Source organism: Capra hircus, chromosome 8 (genome assembly GCF_001704415.2).
Source record: "Capra hircus breed San Clemente chromosome 8, ASM170441v1, whole genome shotgun sequence".
Taxonomy (NCBI): domain Eukaryota; kingdom Metazoa; phylum Chordata; class Mammalia; order Artiodactyla; family Bovidae; genus Capra; species Capra hircus.
This window is the reverse complement of record NC_030815.1, coordinates 51,921,733-51,944,281: the sequence shown is the minus strand read 5'-3', so window position 1 is coordinate 51,944,281 and position 22,549 is coordinate 51,921,733. Positions and strand designations below refer to the sequence as shown.

Genomic DNA, 22,549 nt, shown 5'->3' with positions numbered 1-22,549 from the left:
GCCCCTTGGAAGAAAAGCTATGACAAATCTAGACAGTATATGAAAAAGCAGAAACATCATTTTACCAACAAAGGTCTATATAGTCAAAACTATGGTGTTTGCAGTATCAGGTACAGATAGGAAGGTTGGACCATGAAGAAGGCTGAGTGCTGAAGAATTGAGGCTTTCAAACTGTGGTGCTGGAGAAGACTCTTGAGAGTCTCTTGGGCAGCAAAGAGATCAAACCAGTCAATCCGAAAGGAAATCAACCCTGAATATTCATTGGAAGGACTGATCCTGAAGCTGAAGCTCCAGTATTTTGGCCACTTGATATGAAGAGCTGACTCAAGTCTCTGACGCTGAGAAAGATTGAGGGGAAAAGTAGAAGGGGGCAACAGAGGATGAGATAGTTGGATGGCATCACTGATTCAATGGACATTAACCCAAGCAAATTGCAGGAGATAAAGAAGGACAGGGAGCCTGGTGTGCTGCAATCCATGGGGTCACTGAGTCGTACACAACTTAAGCAACTGAACAATAACAATGATGATGCTAACATTCATATTAATAAATATTTCCCTTGAACAAATCTAAGCATCTAAATATACTTCTTTTCTTATCAGAGGCAACTCTTTAACCCTTAGCTTATTTGCAGAACAGATATGACATGCAATCCTGTCTACTGACTCAGTGTAGAGCTCCATCCATTCCTCTAGTTGGGAGAACTGGAAACCCATTTCAGAAGTGGCTTCATGATCACCAAGCAACACAGTTTGAACTGAGGTCTTTTAAAAATACACAAAGAGCTCATGCAGCTCTATGTAAAAAAAAAAAACCCAAACAAACCAATCAACAAATAAGCAGAAGATCTAAAAAAGACATTTCTCCAAAGAAGACATACAGATGGCCAAAAAGCACATCAAAAGATGCTCAACATCACTGATTGTCAGAGAATGAGGTATCACCTCAAACCATTCACAATGCCACCATTAAAAAGTCTACAAACAGGAGAACGAGATGGCAGAGGAGTAGGTGAACGTGGAGCATCTCTCTCTCCACAGATAGATCAGGGATGTGCTTTCAGACACAGAACTGCACACAGAACACCAGTTAAGAATAGACAGGAGTACCTGATCAGTGGAAGAGAATGTATAGAACCAGGCAAAACTCGGTAGGACAAAGGAACTAGGGGGAAAAACAAGAGTGTTAGTGGGACTGGACCTGCCCTTGATGGGTGGGGGAACTGAAGCAGGGGTCTGATCCCCACAGTGGGGCAACTGTCTGAGTCAGAGGAGAAACATTTAAGGCCGAGAGTGAAACAGCTGATCTGTGGCAGCCTAAATGGAATGAGAATCAGACAGTCCTTGCCGCAGCCATACATATCCTGGACAGGGATGCGGGTCCTCTGGAAGGCACAGCGGCTAGGAGCTGGAATTTAGGGATTGTGGAGCAATCCCAGGGCAAGGACTGCTGTTAACTGTGGAGAGACAGATTGAGGAGATGTGAGGGAGGAGACTGTGGTGCGAAATGCCTGTGGAGGAAAGCCAGGCAGCCATGGAAGCAAGGTGATACTGTAGGGGATGGAGCCATCACCATAGCCTCTCTCCTGACTCACCAGCATCCCCAGCTGAACAATTGAGACGCTGGCCCATCAAATGCATGATGCACTGAACTAGAGTAGGACCTCACCCAGGGGACTCCTTTTAGTGACTGATGCACCAAACTACAGAATAGGACCCCATCCAGGGTTCAACTTTAAATGCCTGACGCACCGATCTACAGAGTAGGATCCCAGCCACGGGGGCCTCTCTATGTGCCTGAGGCTCTGAACAACAGAGAAAGACCCCAGGAAAGGGAGCTCTCTAAGTGCCTGAACAGGCAGAGCTACAGAGAAGACTGGCCAAAGAAGCCTTCTGATCCCCAGCTACAAGAGGCTCGAAAAAAGATTCAGATAGGGCCATAATTCCTGGGACAGAGGCAGTCTGTGTCCCTGCACACTTTCCATCGCCAGGGTTCCCGCAAGCCAAGCAGCTGCGCCACCTTCATGCTCAACTCTCACTGGGGCAGAGCTGCCACAGGCAAAAAAATCTTGCATCTATACGTGCAGGGTAGCTTCAGTTGTGTCCAACTGTTTGCATCCCCGTAGACTGTGGTCTGCCAGTCTTTTCTGTCAGGGAGGTTCTCCAGACAAGAATACTGGAGTGTATTGGCCAATACTGGTTGCCATACCCTTCTTAGTTCAGTTCAGTTCAGTTGCTCAGTCGTGTCTGACTCTTTGTGACCCCATGAACTGCAGCAAGCCAGGTCTCCCTGTCCATCACCAACTCCTGCAGTCCACCCAAACCCATGTCCATTGAGTTGGTGATGCCATCCAACTATCTTATCCTCCACCGTCCCCTTCTCCTCCTGCCCCTAATCCCTCCCAGCATCAGGGTCTTTTCAAATGAGTCAGCTCTTTGCATGAGGTGGCCAAAGTATTGGAGTTTCAGCTTCAACATTAGTCCTTCCAATGAACACCCAGAACTGATCTCCTTTAGGATGGACTGGTTGGATCTCCTCGCAATCCAAGGGACTCTCAAGAGTCTTCTCTAACACCACAGTTCAAAAGCATCAATTCTTCTGTGCTCAGCTTTCTTTATAGTCCAACTCTCATATCCATACATGACCACTGGAAAAACCATAGCCTGACTAGACGGACCTTTGTCGGCAAATGTCTCTGCTTTTGAATATGCATACTCTTCTAGAGCACTATATTTCCTGCTGCCCTAGCCACCAATTTCCCTGAGTACCTGGTGCTGCCAGAACTCCTGGGACCCAAGCAGCTGCACCACCTCCACACCTGGCCTCACAGGGGCAAACCCAAGTCTTCCAGGGCAGCCCCAGGAGCAAACCCCAGTGGACAACCCACATGCAGAGGTGGAAATAAAACCACAATTGAAATCTAGGGGCAGTGTGGCTAAGGAAGAAGACCCCAAACCTTCCTACCAGCTATACAAGCTGTAGATTAAGTCCACATGATCAACTGGGCAGGCTCTGTGTCTATGGAATTTATAAAAGGACATTGAGAGCTCCCACAAAAGAAAATACCCTAGTTCTGACAGCAATAGAGATTGGAGGCAAGAACACACAGGAGTAGGATCAGATTAGTCTGAGCTGCCCCCACAACAGGTCCAGAGATCAGCACAGTGTTGGAGGGCATCCTAGGGAGGTGAGATGGACTGAGACTCCCAGCAAGGAAAGGACTCTGACAGCAGTGACTCAAGAAAAACATTTATTATTCCTATGTTTCCACTTGTTCTGTAGATTCTTTCGGAAATTTTTTTCTTCTTTCCTTTCCTTTTCCCACTTTGCTGTAGTTGTCAATTTTAATGGCATTATAAAATCTAATTAAGCTTTTGAGATTTTTTTTTTTCTCAGTCATGTTTTTAATTGTTGTCATAAACCTCTGCCTCTACATTGGGCTTTTGCAGTTCTGTGTATTTTTCCCTTTTTTTCTTTTCTCTTCTTTTAATTTTAATATTTTCAAACCTATTATTTTTTCCTACATTTATTCCTTCTTTTGTTTTTCCTACTGTTCTTTTCCCCTGGCAGCTAATCTTTAATGTATATAAATATTCTCTATCTACCTCTATTTAACTTTGCATATCTATTCTTTCTTTTTTTTCTTTCCTTTCCTCTGAACATATTTGTTAGTTTTATTTTCATTGTTTTATTCCCCAGTTGGCACCTTGCTTTAGTTTTGTTTTCCAGCTTGTGCTTTAGTTAGTTTTGTTCTTAACTGATAGATATAATTTTCGGTTTCCTTTGTTCACTGGGTCAATCTATTGTACTCTATTATTGTTGGACTGTTTTGATTTGGTTATGGGTGTATATGTATATGTGTATATTCATTGACACTTTTTACTGTTGTCATAAACCTCTGCCTCTACGCTGGGCTTTTGTAGTTCTGTGGAGTTTTCCCTTTTTTCTTCTCCTTTTTTTCTTTTCTCTTCTTTATAATTTTAACTTTTAATTTTTTTTAAACCTATTATATTTTTTCTACATTTATTCCTTTTTTTGCCTTTCCTACTGTTCTTTCCTCCTTGCAGTTAATCTTTAATATATAGAAATCTTCTTTATGTATCTCTATTTAACTTTGCATATCTATTCTTTCTTTCCTTTCCAAGGAATAAAACCACCTTATGACCATATGAAATTCATCATATGAATAAAACTAGGAATAAAACCATCATATGACTCAGCAATCCCACTCCTAGGCATATACCCTGAGGAAACCAAAACTGAAAAAGATACATGCATCCCATTGTTCATTGCAGCACTCTTTACAATAGCTAGAACATGGAAGCAACCTAGACGTCCATTGACAGAAGAATGGTTAAAGAAGTTGTGGAATATATATATATATACACACACACACGTATATATACACAATGGAATATTACTCAGCCATAAAAAGGAATGCCTTTGAGTCAGTTCTAATGAGGTGGATGAACCTAGAACCTATTATACAGAGTGAAGTCAGAAAGAGAATGATAAATATTGTAAAATCTAGAAAAATGGTACTGAAGAATTTACTTACAGGGTAGCAGTGGAGAAACAGACATAGAGAATAGACTTATGGACATGGGGAGAGGGCAGGAGAGGGTGGGATGTATGTAAAGAACAACATGGAAACTTAAATTACTATATGTAAACCAGCAGCCAACGGGAATTTGCTGTATGGCCCAGGAAACTCAAATAGGGGCTCTGTATCAACCTAGAGGGGTGGGATGGGGAGAGAGATGGGAGGGCATTTCAAAAGGGAGGGGATATATGTATACATGGCACCCCACTCCAGTACTCTTGCCTGGAAAATCCCATGGATGGAGGAGCCTGGTAGGCTGCAGTCCATGGGGTCGCTAAGAGTAGGACACGACTGAGCGACTTTACTTTCACTTTTCACTTTCATGGATTGGAGAAGGAAATGGCAACCCACTCCAGTGTTCTTGCCTGGGGAATTCCAGGGACGGGGGAGCCTGGTGGGCTGCCGTCTATGGGGTCACACAGAGTCACACACGACTGAAGCGACTTAGCAGCAGCAGCAGGGCTGATTCATGTTGAGGTTTGAGAGAAAACAACAAAATTCTGTAAAGCAATTATCCTTCAATAAAAATAAATTATTTTTTTTTAAAGTCTACAATCAATAAATTATGGAGAGGGTGTGGAAAAGAGAGAACCCCCCACACTGTGGGTGGGAATATAAATTGACACAACCACTGTGGATAAGATCATGGAGGTTCCCAAAACAACTAAATGCTGAACTATCATATGATCCAGCAATCCCTCTCCTGGGAAAAACTATCTGGAGAAAAATATAATCTGAAAGGATATGTGCATCCCGGTACTCACCGCAGCACTGTTTACAATAGCCAAGACACAGAAACAAGCTAAATGTCCACCAACAAAGGAAAGGATAAAGAAAATGTGGTACATATACATAATAGAATATTACTGAACCATCAGAAAAAATGAAATAATGCCATTTGCAACAACAGGGATAGACCTAGAGATTATCATACTAAATGAAACAAGTCAGAGAAAGACAAGTATCATATAATCTCACTCATATGTGGAATCTCATTTAAAAAAATGAAACTAATGAGCTTATTGACAAAAGAGAAACAGACTTACAGATACTGAAAACAAACTTATGGTTACCAGGGAACTCTACTCAGTATTCTGGGATAACTTACATGAGAAAAGAATCTGAAAAGGAATGAATACATGTACATGTTTCACTGAATCACTTTGCTGCACACCTGGAACTAACATAGCATTGTAAATAAACAATACTCCAATAAAATTAAAACGAAAAAAACCTACCATTCTAACACCGTTTTCGAAGGCTTGCCGAGTGAGTGGCGCTGGTCCGTCCACAGTCTTGCCATCATCATCTGGACCCCAGCTTGCACTATAAATGTGCACATGCTGGGGATTGAAGCTAACGGATTTTGCTTCAACCATATCCGTGACATCTCCATCCAGCATTCGAACTCCTTCAAGACAGAAAGGAGAAGCAACTCTATTAGAAGCTTTCTCCAAACAGACCAAGATATATTTCAATTGCAGCATTTTTAAACGGAAACTATATTGCATGTAAAAGATCAAAACTTCTTTACCAACTGTTCTCTTTTTCTATGTTTCCACATTCTCTCCCTTCTCTTTATCCCTGCCTTAAATGAGTGCTTGATAAAGAGAGCCTCAAGCAATCCATCTTCCCTAAACTTTTCTTCATTAGGTTCCTTGTACTCATAATTGGTCTGAAACATTCTAACCTAAGCAGTCTTCGAAAATTTGGAGAGCTGCCAAGTTGGAGTGCTCCAATTTCCTCCATATTTAATATTATCTCCTAATCTGAAATACTGATGTGAACTTAATATACTACTTCTTTGCCAAGTTATTTATTAAGTCAAATAATAAATGAGAATGCCCTCTGTGCATGTAACACATCAAATAATTCTCAAAGGGTTTTGGCAATGTTTAGTCATTAATCTTCATGTAAGTATTCCCACCAGACAGATAGGAATTTATTATTAACCTTAATTTGCTAAAATAGACTAAAATCTTAAACATAAATTTTATGTCAAAGCTTTCTTTCTTCTTTTAATTTTATAGACTCTCAATAGCAATGAAACATCTAATTGTTAAGTAAACATATCTTTCCTTCAGCTGAAGCTATATACCATCACTGAGACATCATAGTATTTTAAAATTGTATCTTTATAGCCCAAATTTACTCCTTAGGAAAATGTTGTTATCTAGTAGGATTTCAAGTTTTATTGGTTACCAATAAATGAGGATTAAATAATAAAACTCTAAATCAGGCAGCTTTAGAGGCAATGTGGCTTGAGGAACCGGTAGAATATAAAAAATATTCTTGAAGGACATATATATTTTTTGTGCTTTTAAAAATGTTTAACTTAAAATTACAAACATAGAAAAACACAAAGAATGACAATGAACCCAGATATAACCAGGGCTCAACAACTGTTAACATTTTGCCACATTTTCTTCACCTAAAAATATAAATACTAAGTTAAACCATTTAAAATTACATGACAGATAAGACACTATCCTTTAATATTATTTCCAAAAAAGGGAAGAAATAAACACCCACTCAACCTTAAATCTCCCCAAAACATCCCTAAAGATTTTGGCTGCTCTATCTCATGACTATCTTTTCCTCTAGACTTGCATATTTTTTAAGGAGATGTATTATATATAAACAGGTGGGTTTCCCAGGGGCTCTGTGGTAGAGAATTCACCTGCCAATACAGGGGATACAGGAGACAGGGGTTCGATCCCTGGTTCAGGAAGATCCCTTGGGAGAGGAAATGGCAACCCATTCCAGTATTGTTGCCTGGAAAATCCCATGGACAGAGGAGTCTGGCAGGCTACAGACCATCCAGTCACAGAGTTGGACCCAACTGAGCACATGTGCATGAAAAATAGGTGATGTAAAAAACAAAGGTTTTGAACATACCCCTTTAAAAATTACCAGAATGGAAAAGATACTTTGAAAACTCTTCAGCAGTTTACTCTGTGGGAGAAAACTACCCAGCCAGATGCTCTGCACACACTGGGTCCTCAGCAACTATCAGTTTGTTTTGATTTGACATGAATATTCAAAACTCATCTGCATAGTTTTCACCAAGTAAGATGAACTACTTCATACTCTTACTTTCTATTTAAAAGCATAAAACTGAACTATTTCACCACTACAGGGAGGTCTGAAATAATCTAACCAGTATGTCTAAACATGGGAGTGTCTACACATCTGAATTTGGTTTCTACATCATGAAATTCATGTGAAGTCCATGAAAACATGCTTGATAAAATTGTATCTACAGGGTAATATTAATTTTCTCACCAGAAATTGATAAGAATTTTATTTTTGCAAGTTTAAAGATGAATGGTTACTTATTTCATTTAACTAAGTGCAAGACTTAAATGCCTTGGATCTGGAGGGGTTACATTTATAATTTAGAAGGTTCTTGTTTTCAGGATGACTGAACATTTGTCAGGCATTGCCATACATTCATTTTTTAGAGTTCTTATCAGCTAGGTGAGTAGCTTATCTGTGAGGTTCAGAAGTTCATGCCTTCATTCCCTCAAGGTCAGAAGTGCTGGGTTAGCTCTGAAGAGTAATGACAGGGACCTCAGAGTGTCTCCTTGGAGAAGGAAATGGCAATCCACTCCAGTATTTTTGCCTAGAGAATCCCATGGACAGAGGAGCCTGGTGGGCTATAGTCCATAGGGTCACAAAGGGTTGGACATGACTGAGTAACTAACACTTTCATTTTCACCACGTGGAGACAAATATTATGTTGGAAATGAGGATGTCAGCCTAATTCCAGGAACTTCATCTTAAGAAATTCTTCAGGTGATGCCTAGGGGAACACTTCCAAAGCCAACAGGATCTACACATCTCTTACAATGTTTTCTTCCCATGTGTGTGTGGCTTTGGCACCAGGGTATACTAACAAAGATGATTGTACATGGGAAAGTGAGAGCTTGCTTCTATTAATATCTGAATGTATACTGCTTGGGTTAGGTCCCTGTAGTAAGTATACGTATATTTGAGTTTGTGTGTGTGTGTTCAGTTCAGTTCAGTCACTCAGTCGTGTTCGACTCTTTGGGACCCCATGAATCGCAGCACGCCAGGCCTCCCTGTCCATCACCAGCTCCCAGAGTTCACTTAGACTCACGTCCATCGAGTCAGTGATGCCATCCAGCCATCTCATCCTCGGTCATCTCCTTCTTCTCCTGCCCCCAATCCCTCCCAGCATCAAAGTCTTTTCCAATAATCTGCAATTACTAATGGTAATAGTATTACCATATTCTTTCAAAAGGAGATCTTACTATTTAAACTGAAATTGAAAGAAACTTTTTGTAAAGCCTAAGGGAAAGAAAAACAAATATTTTCTGTTTGACAGAATTTCAAAATGCTTTTTTCTGTAGAGATATTCTGGCCTGGTGTTTCTCTTTTTAGTTCTTCCTGACCTAGGTACCAATTTTACAGTTCCATATAGATGCTAATGACCCCATTTTTGCTACTGAAAAATCTTCTTTCATTTTTATTTAAAGAAAGATTTCTGTGTTTGCAACACTTCAGGGGGCTGCTTCAAAGTCTTTGTTTTAATAACACAGGTTAACACAGTCATTTTGCTGTTGGAAGTAGTTGAACACTGTTATGCAAACATATGCTTGTCTTTAGTTCAAAAAGGTTCTGAAAATGAGTTAGCAGAACTCTTGGCTCATTTCTGCATCCACAGGAGTCTGGGTCCCATACCTCCGATTTTGGCGTTGAAAGCAATGCCGACTGTACAGTGAGAGTTGTTTGCTGCGGCGGCCACTTCTCCAGCACAGCGGGTCCCATGCCTGTAGGGAGAACACACACACACACTTTATTCTCCCAACCTCAGCAAGTCCTTGCCACCACTCAGACCTCAAAGTGGTGAAGAATGTAGCAAGCTGTGGGTGTTTCTGGAACTTCCTACCCATGTGGCACTTAGTCTGTCCATAGCAAACTTTTAGCACTTAATTATATTCTATTTTGAGTTATATTTTTATACGCTTATTTTTTGATATTTTGCTCTCTCAACTAGAAAATCCCCTTGAAGGCTAAAATCAAATTGTATGTTTCTTTGTATTTTCTGAACTTTCAACATCCAACATGGTAACCACTAGCCGCATAGTCTAATGGATACCTGAAATGTGGCAAGTGTGACTGCATATTAATTTTAATTTTAGTTAAATTTAAAAACTAGTACTCAATTATTAGAAAACTCAAGAATGTGAATAAAAAGAAGTACTTTGTAGACTGGAAATTTAGATACACATCAAGAATCTCCAATGAAAATTTATCATCTAAAATGGGACTGCTGTAAATAAACACAGAATTTCAAAGACCTTGAGTGAAAAGACACCATAAAATAATGCATTAGCACTTATTTCATATCAATTACATGTCAAAATATCATACTTAATACAATATATTATCAAAACCTATTTCACCTGTTTCTTTTCACCTTTTTTCTTGCTTTTTGAAGATGTGACTGATAGTAAAGTACAAAATTTTTCTGAAAGATATTCTGTTAATTTTTACCATGGTAACAGTTCTTTGAGCACAAAAATCATTTAGCTGAAAGGACTTCTAAGATCTTATCCAAGGATTGCAAAGAAGTGTCAAGTGCAAAGGACAAGCTCTTTAAAAATGGTGGCCTAATAGAGTATGTGCTGAGAATAATTCTAAGGCATGGTTGAGCCTAGAGAAAGAAGGTGAAGACTGATGACTAATGCCTGCCCTGGGTGCAGGAAGCGGGTGACAACCATTGTGGTGTAGTTCTATGATGATGAAATCCAAAGCTCACCTTCTTTCCTACATTTTGAGAAATGAGTTAAGGAGGCCCTGAGACACAAAGAGATCCGTCAAAAATAGCTCAACAGTGACTAAAACTCAGGACTCCAAATTCTGTTTTAGTACTATTTATTTTACAGTATATTCTACACTGTCATCATGGGATATAACTACTGTCTGTGCAACTATAAACAGGTTGCTGCTTACAACTGATAGGCACACATCAATTTATACAAGAGATATACTGCTTTCACCACTTAGGAAATAGATGGGGAACCAGTGAAAACAGTGTCAGACTATTTTTTTGGGCTCCAAAATCACTGCAGATGGTGATTGCAGCCATGAAATTAAAAGACGCTTACTCCTTGGAAGCAAAGTTATGACCAACCGAGATAGCACATTAAAAAGCAAAGATATTACTTTGCCAACAAAGGTCCGTCTAGTCACGGCTATGGTTTTCCCAGTGGTCATGTATGGATGTGAGAGTTGGACTGCGAAGAAAGCTGAGCGCCGAAGAATTGATGCTTTTGAACTGCGGTGCTGGAGAAGACTCCCTTGGACTGCAAGGAGATCCAACCAGTCCATCGTAAAGGAGATCAGTCCTGGGTGTTCATTGGAAGGACTGATGCTGAGGCTGAAACTCAATACTTTGGCCACCTCATGCGAAGAGTTGACTCATTGATAAAGACCCTGATGCTGGGAGGGATTGGGGGCAGGAGGAGAAGGGGACAACAGAGGATGAGATGGCTGCATGGCATCACCAACTCGATGCACATGAGTTTGGGTGAACTCCGGGAGTTGGTGATGGACAGGGAGGCCTGGTGTGCTGAGGTCCATGGGGTCGCAAAGAGTCGGACACAACTGAGCAACTGAACTGAACTGAATGTCATCTATCTCCTTCTACATAAATATTAATCTATATATCATTAAAATGGTTACAATTATTCTTTATAATCTTTTAAATTTATATAAAATGGCATAAGCATATCTACATATACCTATATATATGTGTGTGTGTACATATACACACATGCATCATAATTTTATTCCTAGAAATTTACCCATTTTTCACTAGTATTAATAAAATATAAAAATAATAGCTTGTATATACATTTTAAATATCTTGGGATAAATTTCTAGAAGTGGAATTACTGCATCCAAGAGTACAGAATATACTGTCATAATGTCAACAGAAGATGAAAGTAGTATAACTGAACCTCATAAAAACGGCAAGACTGATAAATATTACTACAAAATACCAAATTGTTATGCATGACAAAAAGAAAAGATAGGCCACAGGCCAAGTTGGATGACAAAAGGAAGAATGGAGAAAATATCTAGACAAACCTCTGCATACATAAAGCCCTATATATGAGTTTTTCAATCTTTTTCATCCTTGCCAAACTGAGTTGAAAAATATTATCTCATCGTCACTTCCCTCTTTATCCCTTATGATTACATTTGTTGCTATGCATCTTTTCAAATATTTATTAGCTATTTCTATGTCTTGCCTTGTGAATAACCTCTTCATGCTTTTTGCCCAAATCACTCATTGCCTTTCCATCATATCTGTTATAAATATGTTTCCAAATGTTTTATTTGGAACATGAAAATCTTGTTTATGGAATTTTTAGGTTGTCACACACAATATTTAATCTTGATATACTCATAATTATTTTGCTCCCTGATACTGGGTTATACCACTTTAATCATTAGAAAAAACAATCTCTTTTTAAAAAAATACTTCTTCTGGAACTCCCTTGCTAAACTACTCATTTTCCCCTGAGCATAGCAATTATTTACTATGATTTTTTATTAGCCTCTTGTTGCATATTACATCCTGGTGTAGGTTATTTTTATTCAAATGTCAAATTCCCTTTATGAGCTTACTGTTTTTAATACTACATTGCATCTATTATTAATTAATACAAGTTCTACAGGAGCATAAGGACATCTGTTTTTAATTTCTGCCCTGGTTTATTCTTAGGCCCATGGGTTATTGAGAAGTATGATTTAAATTTTTTTGAATGTTTGCAGCTGTTATTTTTTTTATAATCAATAACTTCATTAACTTATGATAAAATAATTTTTATGAAGCAATCATTTGAATTTTGTGAGAACACAAATGGTGAAGTATGTGATCAATTTTTATAAATGTTCTATGTGGTTGAAAAGATATATATTTTCCAATTATTCTAGATAAGTCCATCATGTCAAGCTTGTTCATTATTTTAAGGATTTGTTAATATTCTTTGTGGTTCTATCGATTTTTATTGCCTTTAGAATGGAACTGTCAAATCTTTCTAGTGAAACAAATTGTTTATGAATGTAATAACAATTTATGTTTCTTAAATAAAATTATAGATATCTGGTATTTAAACTATAAACCACTTGATCCTTTTACTTTCAAATATTCTATATATTAGTTATACCTCATAAATATAATTTTTTTAAACCCTGGCAATCTTTGTTTTTGACTCAAGAGTTAGTCCATTTATATTATCTAAGTATTCATATACACATAATCATTTCTGTGTTTTTCCCCTGTACTAGTTTGGATGTTATACATTCTATTATTTAGTGCTTATCCTAGATATTTGATCATGGATACCTAAGATCACAAAGTTACTGATACTTTTTTCAGCTTTTCCCAAACAGTACAGATGTCAGAATGTTTTAACTCTGATTAAACAGCTCTTGACATGATGATCCTCCCATAATTATAGTTACATATTGGATTTTTTTTTTAACACTAGAAATCACCCACTACTGTTCTACTTTGAACAATCAATGTTTGTTTAGATTTACATGTCTTGCTTTGTTTATTTTTGTAGCACTTATTTCCTTCTGGGACCACTGATTTCTTTCTGAAGAACATTCTATAAATGTACCCATCAGAGTGGCTTTTGATAGCCTCAGAAAATGACTTTCACTGCTCTTCTTAAAAACTAATTTCAGTGGGTATAATTAAAATAGTAAGAACAGATACTACACTCGATCTTAGCCAAAAGGTAGAGAAGCATTTTTTCAATGGGTAGAGAATTCTAGACTAATAGCACTTCAAAGATGCCATTCTACCATTTTTTATCTTCCCTTGTTTCTGGTGAGAAGTCAGCCATCTGGCAATCTAATTCTCCGGATGCTTTTCAGATCTTTGCCTTTTCTATTCTGCAGGTTCATTAAGACATTGTATGTGTGGATTTTAAAAACCTCTTTCTTGGAATTCCTAAACCTGTAGTTTAACATTTAAATTTTCAGAAGTCTCAGCTAGTACCATTATAAGCTAGTACCTTGATGTATGCCTTTATATCATTCTATGGTTCTTAACAGAATTCCAATTAAGCACATATTAGACCTTTTCACATTTTTTAAATCTTGATCTCACCTTCAGGCTTCCCAAATACATTGCTCTCTTGGCTGTGTTCTCTGTAACTTGCTCAGTTCTATATTTCACTTATCCTGTCTTTAGCCATGACTAACCTGATACTTAATCCATTCACTGAATTATTCTTTTCAGATACTATACACTGTATTTTTGAAGTTCTTTTTTCAAATCCCCCTGGTTAATTTGGATAGTCAATTTTTCTTACAAATGCTTTTCAATATTTATTTGTTGATACAAATAAATTATATATAAATAATAATTCTAAATAGGTGAATCTATTTCTACTATTTGCGTTTTTTACTGGCTTGTCTTTATGGCAGTGTTTACTCCATGCAGTTAGTGAACTGTCCATTTAGAAGACTGTGCTGTTTAGGCTTTTATCTTTGTGAATTCTTTGAGGATGGTATGGAAAACTCATTTAAAACTCATTTAAATTCACTTCTAACACATGCCTTGGGCCACACCAACCAGGACCTGTTCCACCAAATTAAAAACATGGGACATACGAGTAAGGTGGATTACAGGTGCAAATTCCACAAGAACTGTGAGTTATTCTCAAAAGCAGTTACTTATTTATCCCTTTGTCCCATGTATTAACCAGGGAGAGAAAGTCAAATACATCCTTCCACTTGCCATGTAGGATTTCTTTTTCTATGTTTATTGCACTGAAGACAGTACCTCAGGGGTTCCACTTTATGCAGGTCTCAGCCCTTTGGACCAAAGCCTTGTCTCCTGCTATCTCTGGACTTTTAAAATTCAGTTCCAGGCTGGTTGGGATTGGTTAGTTACCTTGGGAAATGCTTGGTGTTGCCCACCTAGTTTGTAGATTTGAGGTTTCCCAGAGAAATACCCTAGCACTCCATAGCTCAACCATGCACTAAAAAGTTCTTTAATATTTTCTCATGAGTTTTAGATATACTGTGGGAGGAAAGATTTAATTGAATATCTGTTCTGCTGCTGCTGCTGCCAAGTCACTTCAGTCGTGTCCAACTCTGTGACACCCCGTAGACGGCAGCCCACCAGGCTCCCCCGTCCCTGGGATTCTCCAGGCAAGAACACTGGAGTGGGTTGCCATTTCCTTCTCCAGTGCATGAAAGTGAAAAGTGAAAGTGAATTCGCTCAGTCGTGTCCGACTCTTAGTGACCCCATGGACTGCAGCCCACCAGGCTCCTCCGTCCATGGGATTTTTCAGGCAAGAGTACTACAGTGGGGTGCCATTGCCTTCTCCAAATATCTGTTCTACCATATCACTAAAAAAATAGAAGTAACTTGTATTTCTAAAAGCCCTGTACATATTATGTGCATCATTCATGTACAGTGAATGTTTGTAAGTGAAGAACACAGTGAGTATTTTCCTTATAAAAACATTTCTTCTGTACAAGGCTCTACATCATGATATGTGGACTATTTTGAGGAGACAGGCAAGTTATACTCTACTGCTGACACATATATTTTAAATATCAGTTAAATCATATATTTCAGCATACTGTAATTGAGGGTCCAAATTGCAGCTCAACTACATTTAAATAGCCCACTCTTCAGATGACAATGATCATTATTCCAAGTAAAGTACTAGTCATCATTTTTATTTTTATATCTTAGTTAGACTCTGTTTTGACATGGATTTTAAATAGATCATAGAACAATGGATATATCATCATGACCTATTCAAGTATGTGATCATGACTCAATTTCTTCCTTCTCCCAAAAAACAAAGGGTGGTCAACAAAAAGTATATTCATGATGTCAGTAAATATGAAAGTCACAAAACAAATAAAACTCCATTTTTCAGATGTAGTTTTATTCAGACATGACTGAGTGTGATCATTTAAAGTATTTTTAGCATAAGAAGAAAGTCTTGGTAGATTTTAGTCTACAAAACAATATACTCATTAGATTAAGCTTGGACGCACATGTACCTAAATAAAACTTTTACTATCCAAGTCCCATACAATGTTCTTTGGAAAGAAAATGAGTCACCTGTTTAACTTTATTACATATGTTCACAATATTACTAAGAAACATATTTTCTGAGACCTCTAAAAGATGACCCAATTACGTAAATTATAAGGATATATAATTCAAGGACTTAAATTGAATAGCATCTAAAATAAAATACATGCAGAGAAACTAGGAATTAAAAATGCATCAGTTCTCCGAATCCCTTAAGGATGTCATTATGTCTGCCCTAGTAAGTGTAAAATGTTGTGTTATGTAACATTATGTATTATGGAGTCTTTGCTTGAATAAACGATTTTGGCTCTTAAGGAGCATCTTGATTTAAAAATCACATCTGTCTTTGTCCTTTCCCTTTTTCTTACTCAGAAATATAAGTTTTCTCATCTGCTACATTACATATTCCCAACAAGAAACCACTGTAATTATAGGTCTCAAGAAATTTTACCTTGGCTATCTGTTTGAAAAGATGGAAAATCAGATCAGAGAGTGCCTGTTAAGTCATTTCTCTAATATTGTGAACTCATACAAGTAAAGTGAGGCTAGAACATAAATTTGTGGGGTCCATTACATCTTGCTACATAGTAGTACTGCCTTCACTTTCGTTTGCTTTCTCCTGCTCTAGTCACACTGCCTTATAAACTTTTTTTTAATTTCATATGCATTAGTAGGGATGGAAACATTAGTTCATTTGAGATTTACCATGAATCTGAAGGTAAGATGTGAACAAGTTCAGCAATGAATCACAAACATCAGGACACATGCATGAGGTCTCCGGTTAGTGACCACTACATTGCTTGAAATTATACTTGTATGGAATCAAGCAATGGCAAGTTGGAGAAAGACTACTTTCTATGTCTTTTCTTTCTTAGAACAAATATCTTCGGCTGTTCATGGATTCTGTCTCCAGGCTCCTGCCCCCACTGTTTCTAGTCCCTTTGACATCTGATGTGTCCATTCACCTTGGCATGTTTTGATTTTGTTTAAATCTGAGTGAAAACCTTCCATCTGAGCTTACTTCAAAGCCCCCTTAGAAAGGCACAGGAGAGTAAGAATAGTGATATGTTTGAGGTATTCTCCAATATATCATGCAGAGCCTTTCTTTCTGACTGCTTGTGTAGCTCTTGATAATATTACCACTTTGTTTATATCACTCTCTCCACTTCTCAAAGTATTTTAACCTCATCTGGTTCTCACTTCAACTCTGCAAAGCAAGCAAAACAGACACTACTTCTCTTATGGCAAGAAATGTAGTCAATCATATAGTGATTAGTAGGTATAAACTGTGATGGGGCAATGACTAGATCTGGGTCTCCTGGGCATAGATAAATTAATGCTTTTTACTCTTGCAGTAAGGCTCACAGGGGCCCATATTCCTAAGCCTTTGAATGATGGCCAAGATTTCTGGACTTCCTTGCCACTACCCTGCTTATTCTGTGAGGTAGAGGCAACTACTTCCTCGTTAGTAGTGATGACAGCATATTTGACAATATATTTTATAGAATCTTCAAACTAAATTATTCATCTTGAGTTATAAGGAGCAAATTCTCGGAATCTTAAAAATGAAAACTTCAGAAGAATGGGAAAACATAGGTTTTCAGTCTATCTCCAGCAAAAAGCTTAAGGAACATGTTGGCAGCAGGGAGGTGGGGGGGAGGGGGGAAAGGGTAAATGAACATTTTTAGGGAGGAAAAAAGCCACAAGTCAAATTTCTGATGATTCATTTTTGTGAAACTATTAAGATAATAGTTTCTGATGTGATGACAGTTAAACATAGTTGCTGGGGCTTCCATAATACTAAATTTTTTTAAATATACTAGGAAGAAATTCAAGAAAATGCATTCACAATAACTGCTATGGATTGAATGTTTCTGTCCATCCTATCCCAAGCCACATATGGAAGCCCTAATACCAGTGTGATGATATTTGGAGATGCGGCCTTGTGGAGACAACTAGGTGATGTACGGTAGTCTCACGATGGAAAGAACGCCTGTATAGGAAAAGACACAAGAGCACTGACTTCTCTCCCTCTGCCATGGAAGAAGGCAGCCATCTACAAGCCAAAAGCCAAATCTGCCAGCACCTCAATATCAGAATTCTCAGCCTCCAGAACTGTGAAAAATCAACGTTTGTTGTCTAAGCCACCCAGCCTACTCTGTTAGAGTAGCCTGAATTAAGACAGTGAAGGGCACATAAGATATGATTATATTCACAGGCCTTTTGATAGCCTAATATGCAAAGAAATTTAAACATGAACTTAAATTATGACAGTTTTTATACCTAGCAACACACATTAGGAATCCTCCTTTTGGCTTTCAGGAGTAATATATACAATATTTGAAGAGATTAATAAAAGCATTCATCAATTGCTCCAAAGCCTAATAGATATGTTGCAGGCAAGGAAAGAAAATGAAAAAATACAGTATTAGAGCATTATGTAGTAACAGAATACTACTAAGAATTAGCATCAGAAATATAATATGCAAATGACTAATAAGTATTTAAAAAAAGGTACAGAGTATTTCTCATGGATGGTTAAAATTATTGTCAATATGACACATATACACGTGAATACACCTAAATACTTGGAAAATATGAATAACATGTGTAAATTGCATTAATGTAATTTTCCTGGCTTTGATATTTTGCTATAATTACACATGTTGCTACCACTGGGGAATTTAGGTGAAGGATATGGGGGATCTCTACTATTTTTTAAACTTGCTGTGAGTTTATAATTACTTTAAAGTTTAAAAATCATTGTAGGTTTGAAGAATTTGTACAGTTATTATAATATTGATTGTAATCCAAGAAGATATCAGTCAGAACCTAAAATACTGAAAATAAATAAATCTCAAGTGGTCAAACTGTTTTAGAATTTTTTTCTCACCTCTGCCATTTTCCTTCCTCCTTAACTTCCCCAGCCTAGGAAAATTACTTATTCATTGATAAATAAATTCACTGTTAAACATACTAGCTCACATTTAAAGGAAAGAATAAATAGCTTGGTTTATTAGAAAACCTAGTTCTTGACCTCACTTCTGTTGCTTTCCCAACTATAACGTTGTATGGAATGATGAAGTAAAATAAAACCCACAGCAGGTTAACTCACACATACTTCTATAACAGATAACCCTACTGTATAGCAAAGGGAACTATATTCAGTATTTTGTGATCATCTATAAGGGGAAAGAATCTGCAACACAGACACACTACATGGAGTAAAAAGTTGTTTGTGTATATATATGTGGGCTTTTCTGGCAGCTCAGACTGTAAAGAATCTGCTTGCAATGCAGGAGACACAGGTTTGATCCCTGGGTCAGGAGGATCTCCTTGAGAAGAGAATGGCTGCTCATTCCAGCATTCTTGCTTGGAGAATTCCATGACAGAAGAGCCTGGTGGGCTACAGTCCATGGGGTTACAAAGAGTTGAATACGACTCAGGGACCAACACTGTGTGTGTGTGTGTGTCTGTGTGTGCATCTGTGTCTGTGTCTGTGTCTGTGTGTATGTGTGTGTGTGTGTGTGTCTGCGTCTGTGTGCCTCTCTCTCTCACTTGGCTGTATACCTGAAACTAACATAACATTGTAAATCAACCATTGTCTGTTTGTTGTTTAGTTAGTAAGCCATGTCTGACTTTTTTGTGATCCCGTGGACTGTAGCCTGCCAGGCTCCCCATCCATGGGATTTCCCAGGCAAGAATACTGGAGTGAGTTGCCATTTCCTTTTCTAGGGAATCTTCCCAGCCCAGGGATCAAACCCACATCTCCCACTGGGTAGGCAGAATCTTTACCACTGAGCCACCTGGGAAGTCCAAAAACAACAATACTTCAATTTTTTAAAAAAGCCTACAGTAGGCATTTTTATACATTTTTATATATAGTGTCTGACCAAAAGGTAGGCTTTTCATCAGCTTACCTCTCTTCCTACCCTTATCTTATACATCAATGACAATGTCAAAGGACTGGGTATGAGAGATACCTTTGATGAAATTCATGAATCATGATGATTAAATTAGGCCCTTTTACTTGGCTCCCTGGTTAATGTTATAAATTTACCCCATCATGCTTTTCAACTCTTTTTTGCTTTATTGATTACTATTTTGATGTACTAATTTCCACATGTTACTTGAGCTTATTTCTATGAATGCACATTGCCATGCTTGTCTATGCTACTGCTAAGCCATTTCAGTTGTGTCCAACTCTGTGCGACCCCATAGACGGCAGCCTACCAGGCTCCCCCGTCCCTGGGATTTTCCAGGCAAGAGTACTGGAGTGGGGTGCCATTGCCTTCTCCGATGCCTGTCTACATCCCCTAGTAATTCTGTGATGCTATTCCTTCCCCACTGGATCTATTAAGAGCCCACCACCCTGCTCTTCCAGCTCCTTAAGCTCTTATCAGAGGGTTCTGTTCGGTCTCTGAAAATTACACAAACTAGTTTTTACTCCCTGTAGTCAAAGCTTTGGAAACAGTCTGATATCATTTTTCACCACAAATGGGCACCTGAGATATTATCTCCCTTACTCTTTGACTACAAATATTCAGAAATTAGTCATTCCTGTTGATTCTCTTTAGATGTTTTAGTGAGCTGAGAGTCAAGTGTCTTCTCTTTAAAGTTCATAAATATGGATCTGGAGGCTCCAACCCGTCCCTGGAGCTGGAGGGACAACATGATGCCCATCTTTTCTACTGGACATCTGTCTGCTTTACTAGGATAATTACTACCTACAATTCCAGCACAGGGAAATGTGAAGTTTCTTTTTAGGTAAGCAATGAACTCTGTCAGGAATGCTATTTTATTTTTATTTTTTTGAAAACTATTCAAGCACTTACCAAGAATTCTTTTAGTTAACAATATCACTCCCTCCCAGCTTTTCCTTCCTCTTTCCTTCCATTTGTCCCTTCTCCCTTTCTCAAGCCCAGACAATCTACATCCTATGTCCCAGACATCTTCTTAACAAGGGGCATATAGAGTTGAAGCATCCAAAGCTATGGCACTCAAAGGCTTGGTAAAAAGTCTGAGTAAAGGATTAACAAAAGATTTTCTCCTTATCTATGGAAAAATTACTTTGAGATTCTAGCTCTATTTCCCTTGGTATCTGAAAAAGGTGGAATGTCAGCTACCAAACAATACCCTTTATGGTTAAAAACAAAACAAAACACTGAACTTTAATTAGTGAGTGACCACAACTGGGAGGTCTGTGGCCAGAACAAGAAACACATGGTGAGGAGTCGTGGCTTTGGGCTTCTGAGAAAGGACTCTGGAACCTGAGTGTGACCTTCCCTGTGTGGCCCTGCAAGCTTTGTTCATAGGCAACGGCAAGAAATACTGTTCCTAAGAGCACGAGGCTTCTAGGGCAAAGGGACTCTGACACTTTTCTTTCTAGCATACCAGCAGTGTCACTTGGGTGTCACTTGGGTCATGGTGGGGGGACAGGGGAAGAGTAAAAAATAGTCCTGGAACTGTGAGCACTCCTCCTTAAGAAATAAAGCTGATACTGCCTTACTAAAACATTATATTTCTATCCATCTAATTACCACTTGTGGCCTAAAGAGTCCTGGGATTTCAACTAACCAATGAACTACGATCACTGACAGGGGTGCTGTAAAATGTATGCAAATAATTACCAAGTATTGAGGTACACACTAATCAAGGTTTATGTATAAGGTGTTACAGAAATTTCGGCTCCAGGAGTTCTGACTTCAGGTTGGTGTTTATGAAAATGCTTGGTATGCAGCCTAAACAACTGTCTCTTCCTTACACCTGAAATGACTTTTCCTGTAATTCTGCATCCTCATAATTATAAGAAAATTTCATAATTAGAACTCATGAAAGCATGAAATATGAAGAATATACTGAGTGTGTATACCGGGAGACTGGAAAAAGATCTATAAAGATAATGAAAGAAATAATGACCTGTATCAAATTATAATTTTGATTTTTCTGGTCTATTTCTTTCCATACATACTTCTCTTCTACAAATGTATACTGAAAACCACTCCATATAAATATTTCTAAAGTAGCAAAAATAAGAGACCAGGATGCTAGAAGGTACCTTACACGGAGAATATTTCAGTTTTACCCATGGTCTTGTATATAGGTAAATTCTCATTTTATAAATATTATAATGACCTAGTTAAGTGTGTGTAATGAGACAACTCCCATGTCCTGGTTCATAATTAATTAACTTTTCTGTGTCATTCATTCAGCAAATATTTATTGAGTACCTAATACATCCTAAGGAATGTACTAGTCACTAAGGATTCAAATAGTGGGAAAAATAGCCATGATATAATGTATTTCCAATGAATTCAGTTGGCTTAGAAATCCTGAATAATAGGTAGTAATTCACAAGTCTCTGTTCATTTAGCAGTAAACTATTTAACATTCTGCTTCTATTTGCTTTTGCTAAAATATTCAGGTAAAGATACCATTTGGTGGTATATTCAGCGGTACATACATCATGAAATAGGCTAAAAATATTTGTTTTGCTCAAAATCTATTAACAATTAACTGATGGAGAAATGTGATCTTATAAATATTTGACTTCAATTTGCTTGAAACTGCTTCAATATCATGAATGAACTGTCAAAACACTTTTAAAGATGTGAGTTGTACTTTGCAGGGAATAATAATCTAAAATAGTTGACTATTGTAGATTTGTTTGCAATACAGTAGGTAAACCATGGCCCCAAGATCCAAGGAGCTGGGTGGCGCTTAGTCCCAGGGTCCCTCTGAACTTGAGAAAGAGGTCCTAAAGTATAGATAAGTAACTCAAACACCTTCTATTCACTGGGTGATCATCATTTCAGCTCAGCTCTGCCAAGCAC

The 22,549-nt window shown here is 38.0% G+C and overlaps 1 protein-coding gene across 3 annotated transcripts in view; it reads right to left on the bottom strand.

Annotated features, from left to right (window-relative positions):
• PCSK5 (proprotein convertase subtilisin/kexin type 5) overlaps positions 1 to 22,549 on the bottom strand; it is a 505,527-nt gene that overhangs the window by 314,872 nt on the left and 168,106 nt on the right. For all 3 annotated transcript variants that reach the window (XM_005683789.3, XM_013965990.2, XM_005683788.3), the window contains exons 6-7: positions 9,311 to 9,399; positions 5,842 to 6,014 (exon numbers count right to left, since the gene is read on the bottom strand). In XM_005683789.3, the coding sequence (XP_005683846.1) occupies positions 5,842 to 6,014; positions 9,311 to 9,399 (262 nt within the window). The remainder of the gene's footprint in view (positions 1 to 5,841; positions 6,015 to 9,310; positions 9,400 to 22,549) is intronic.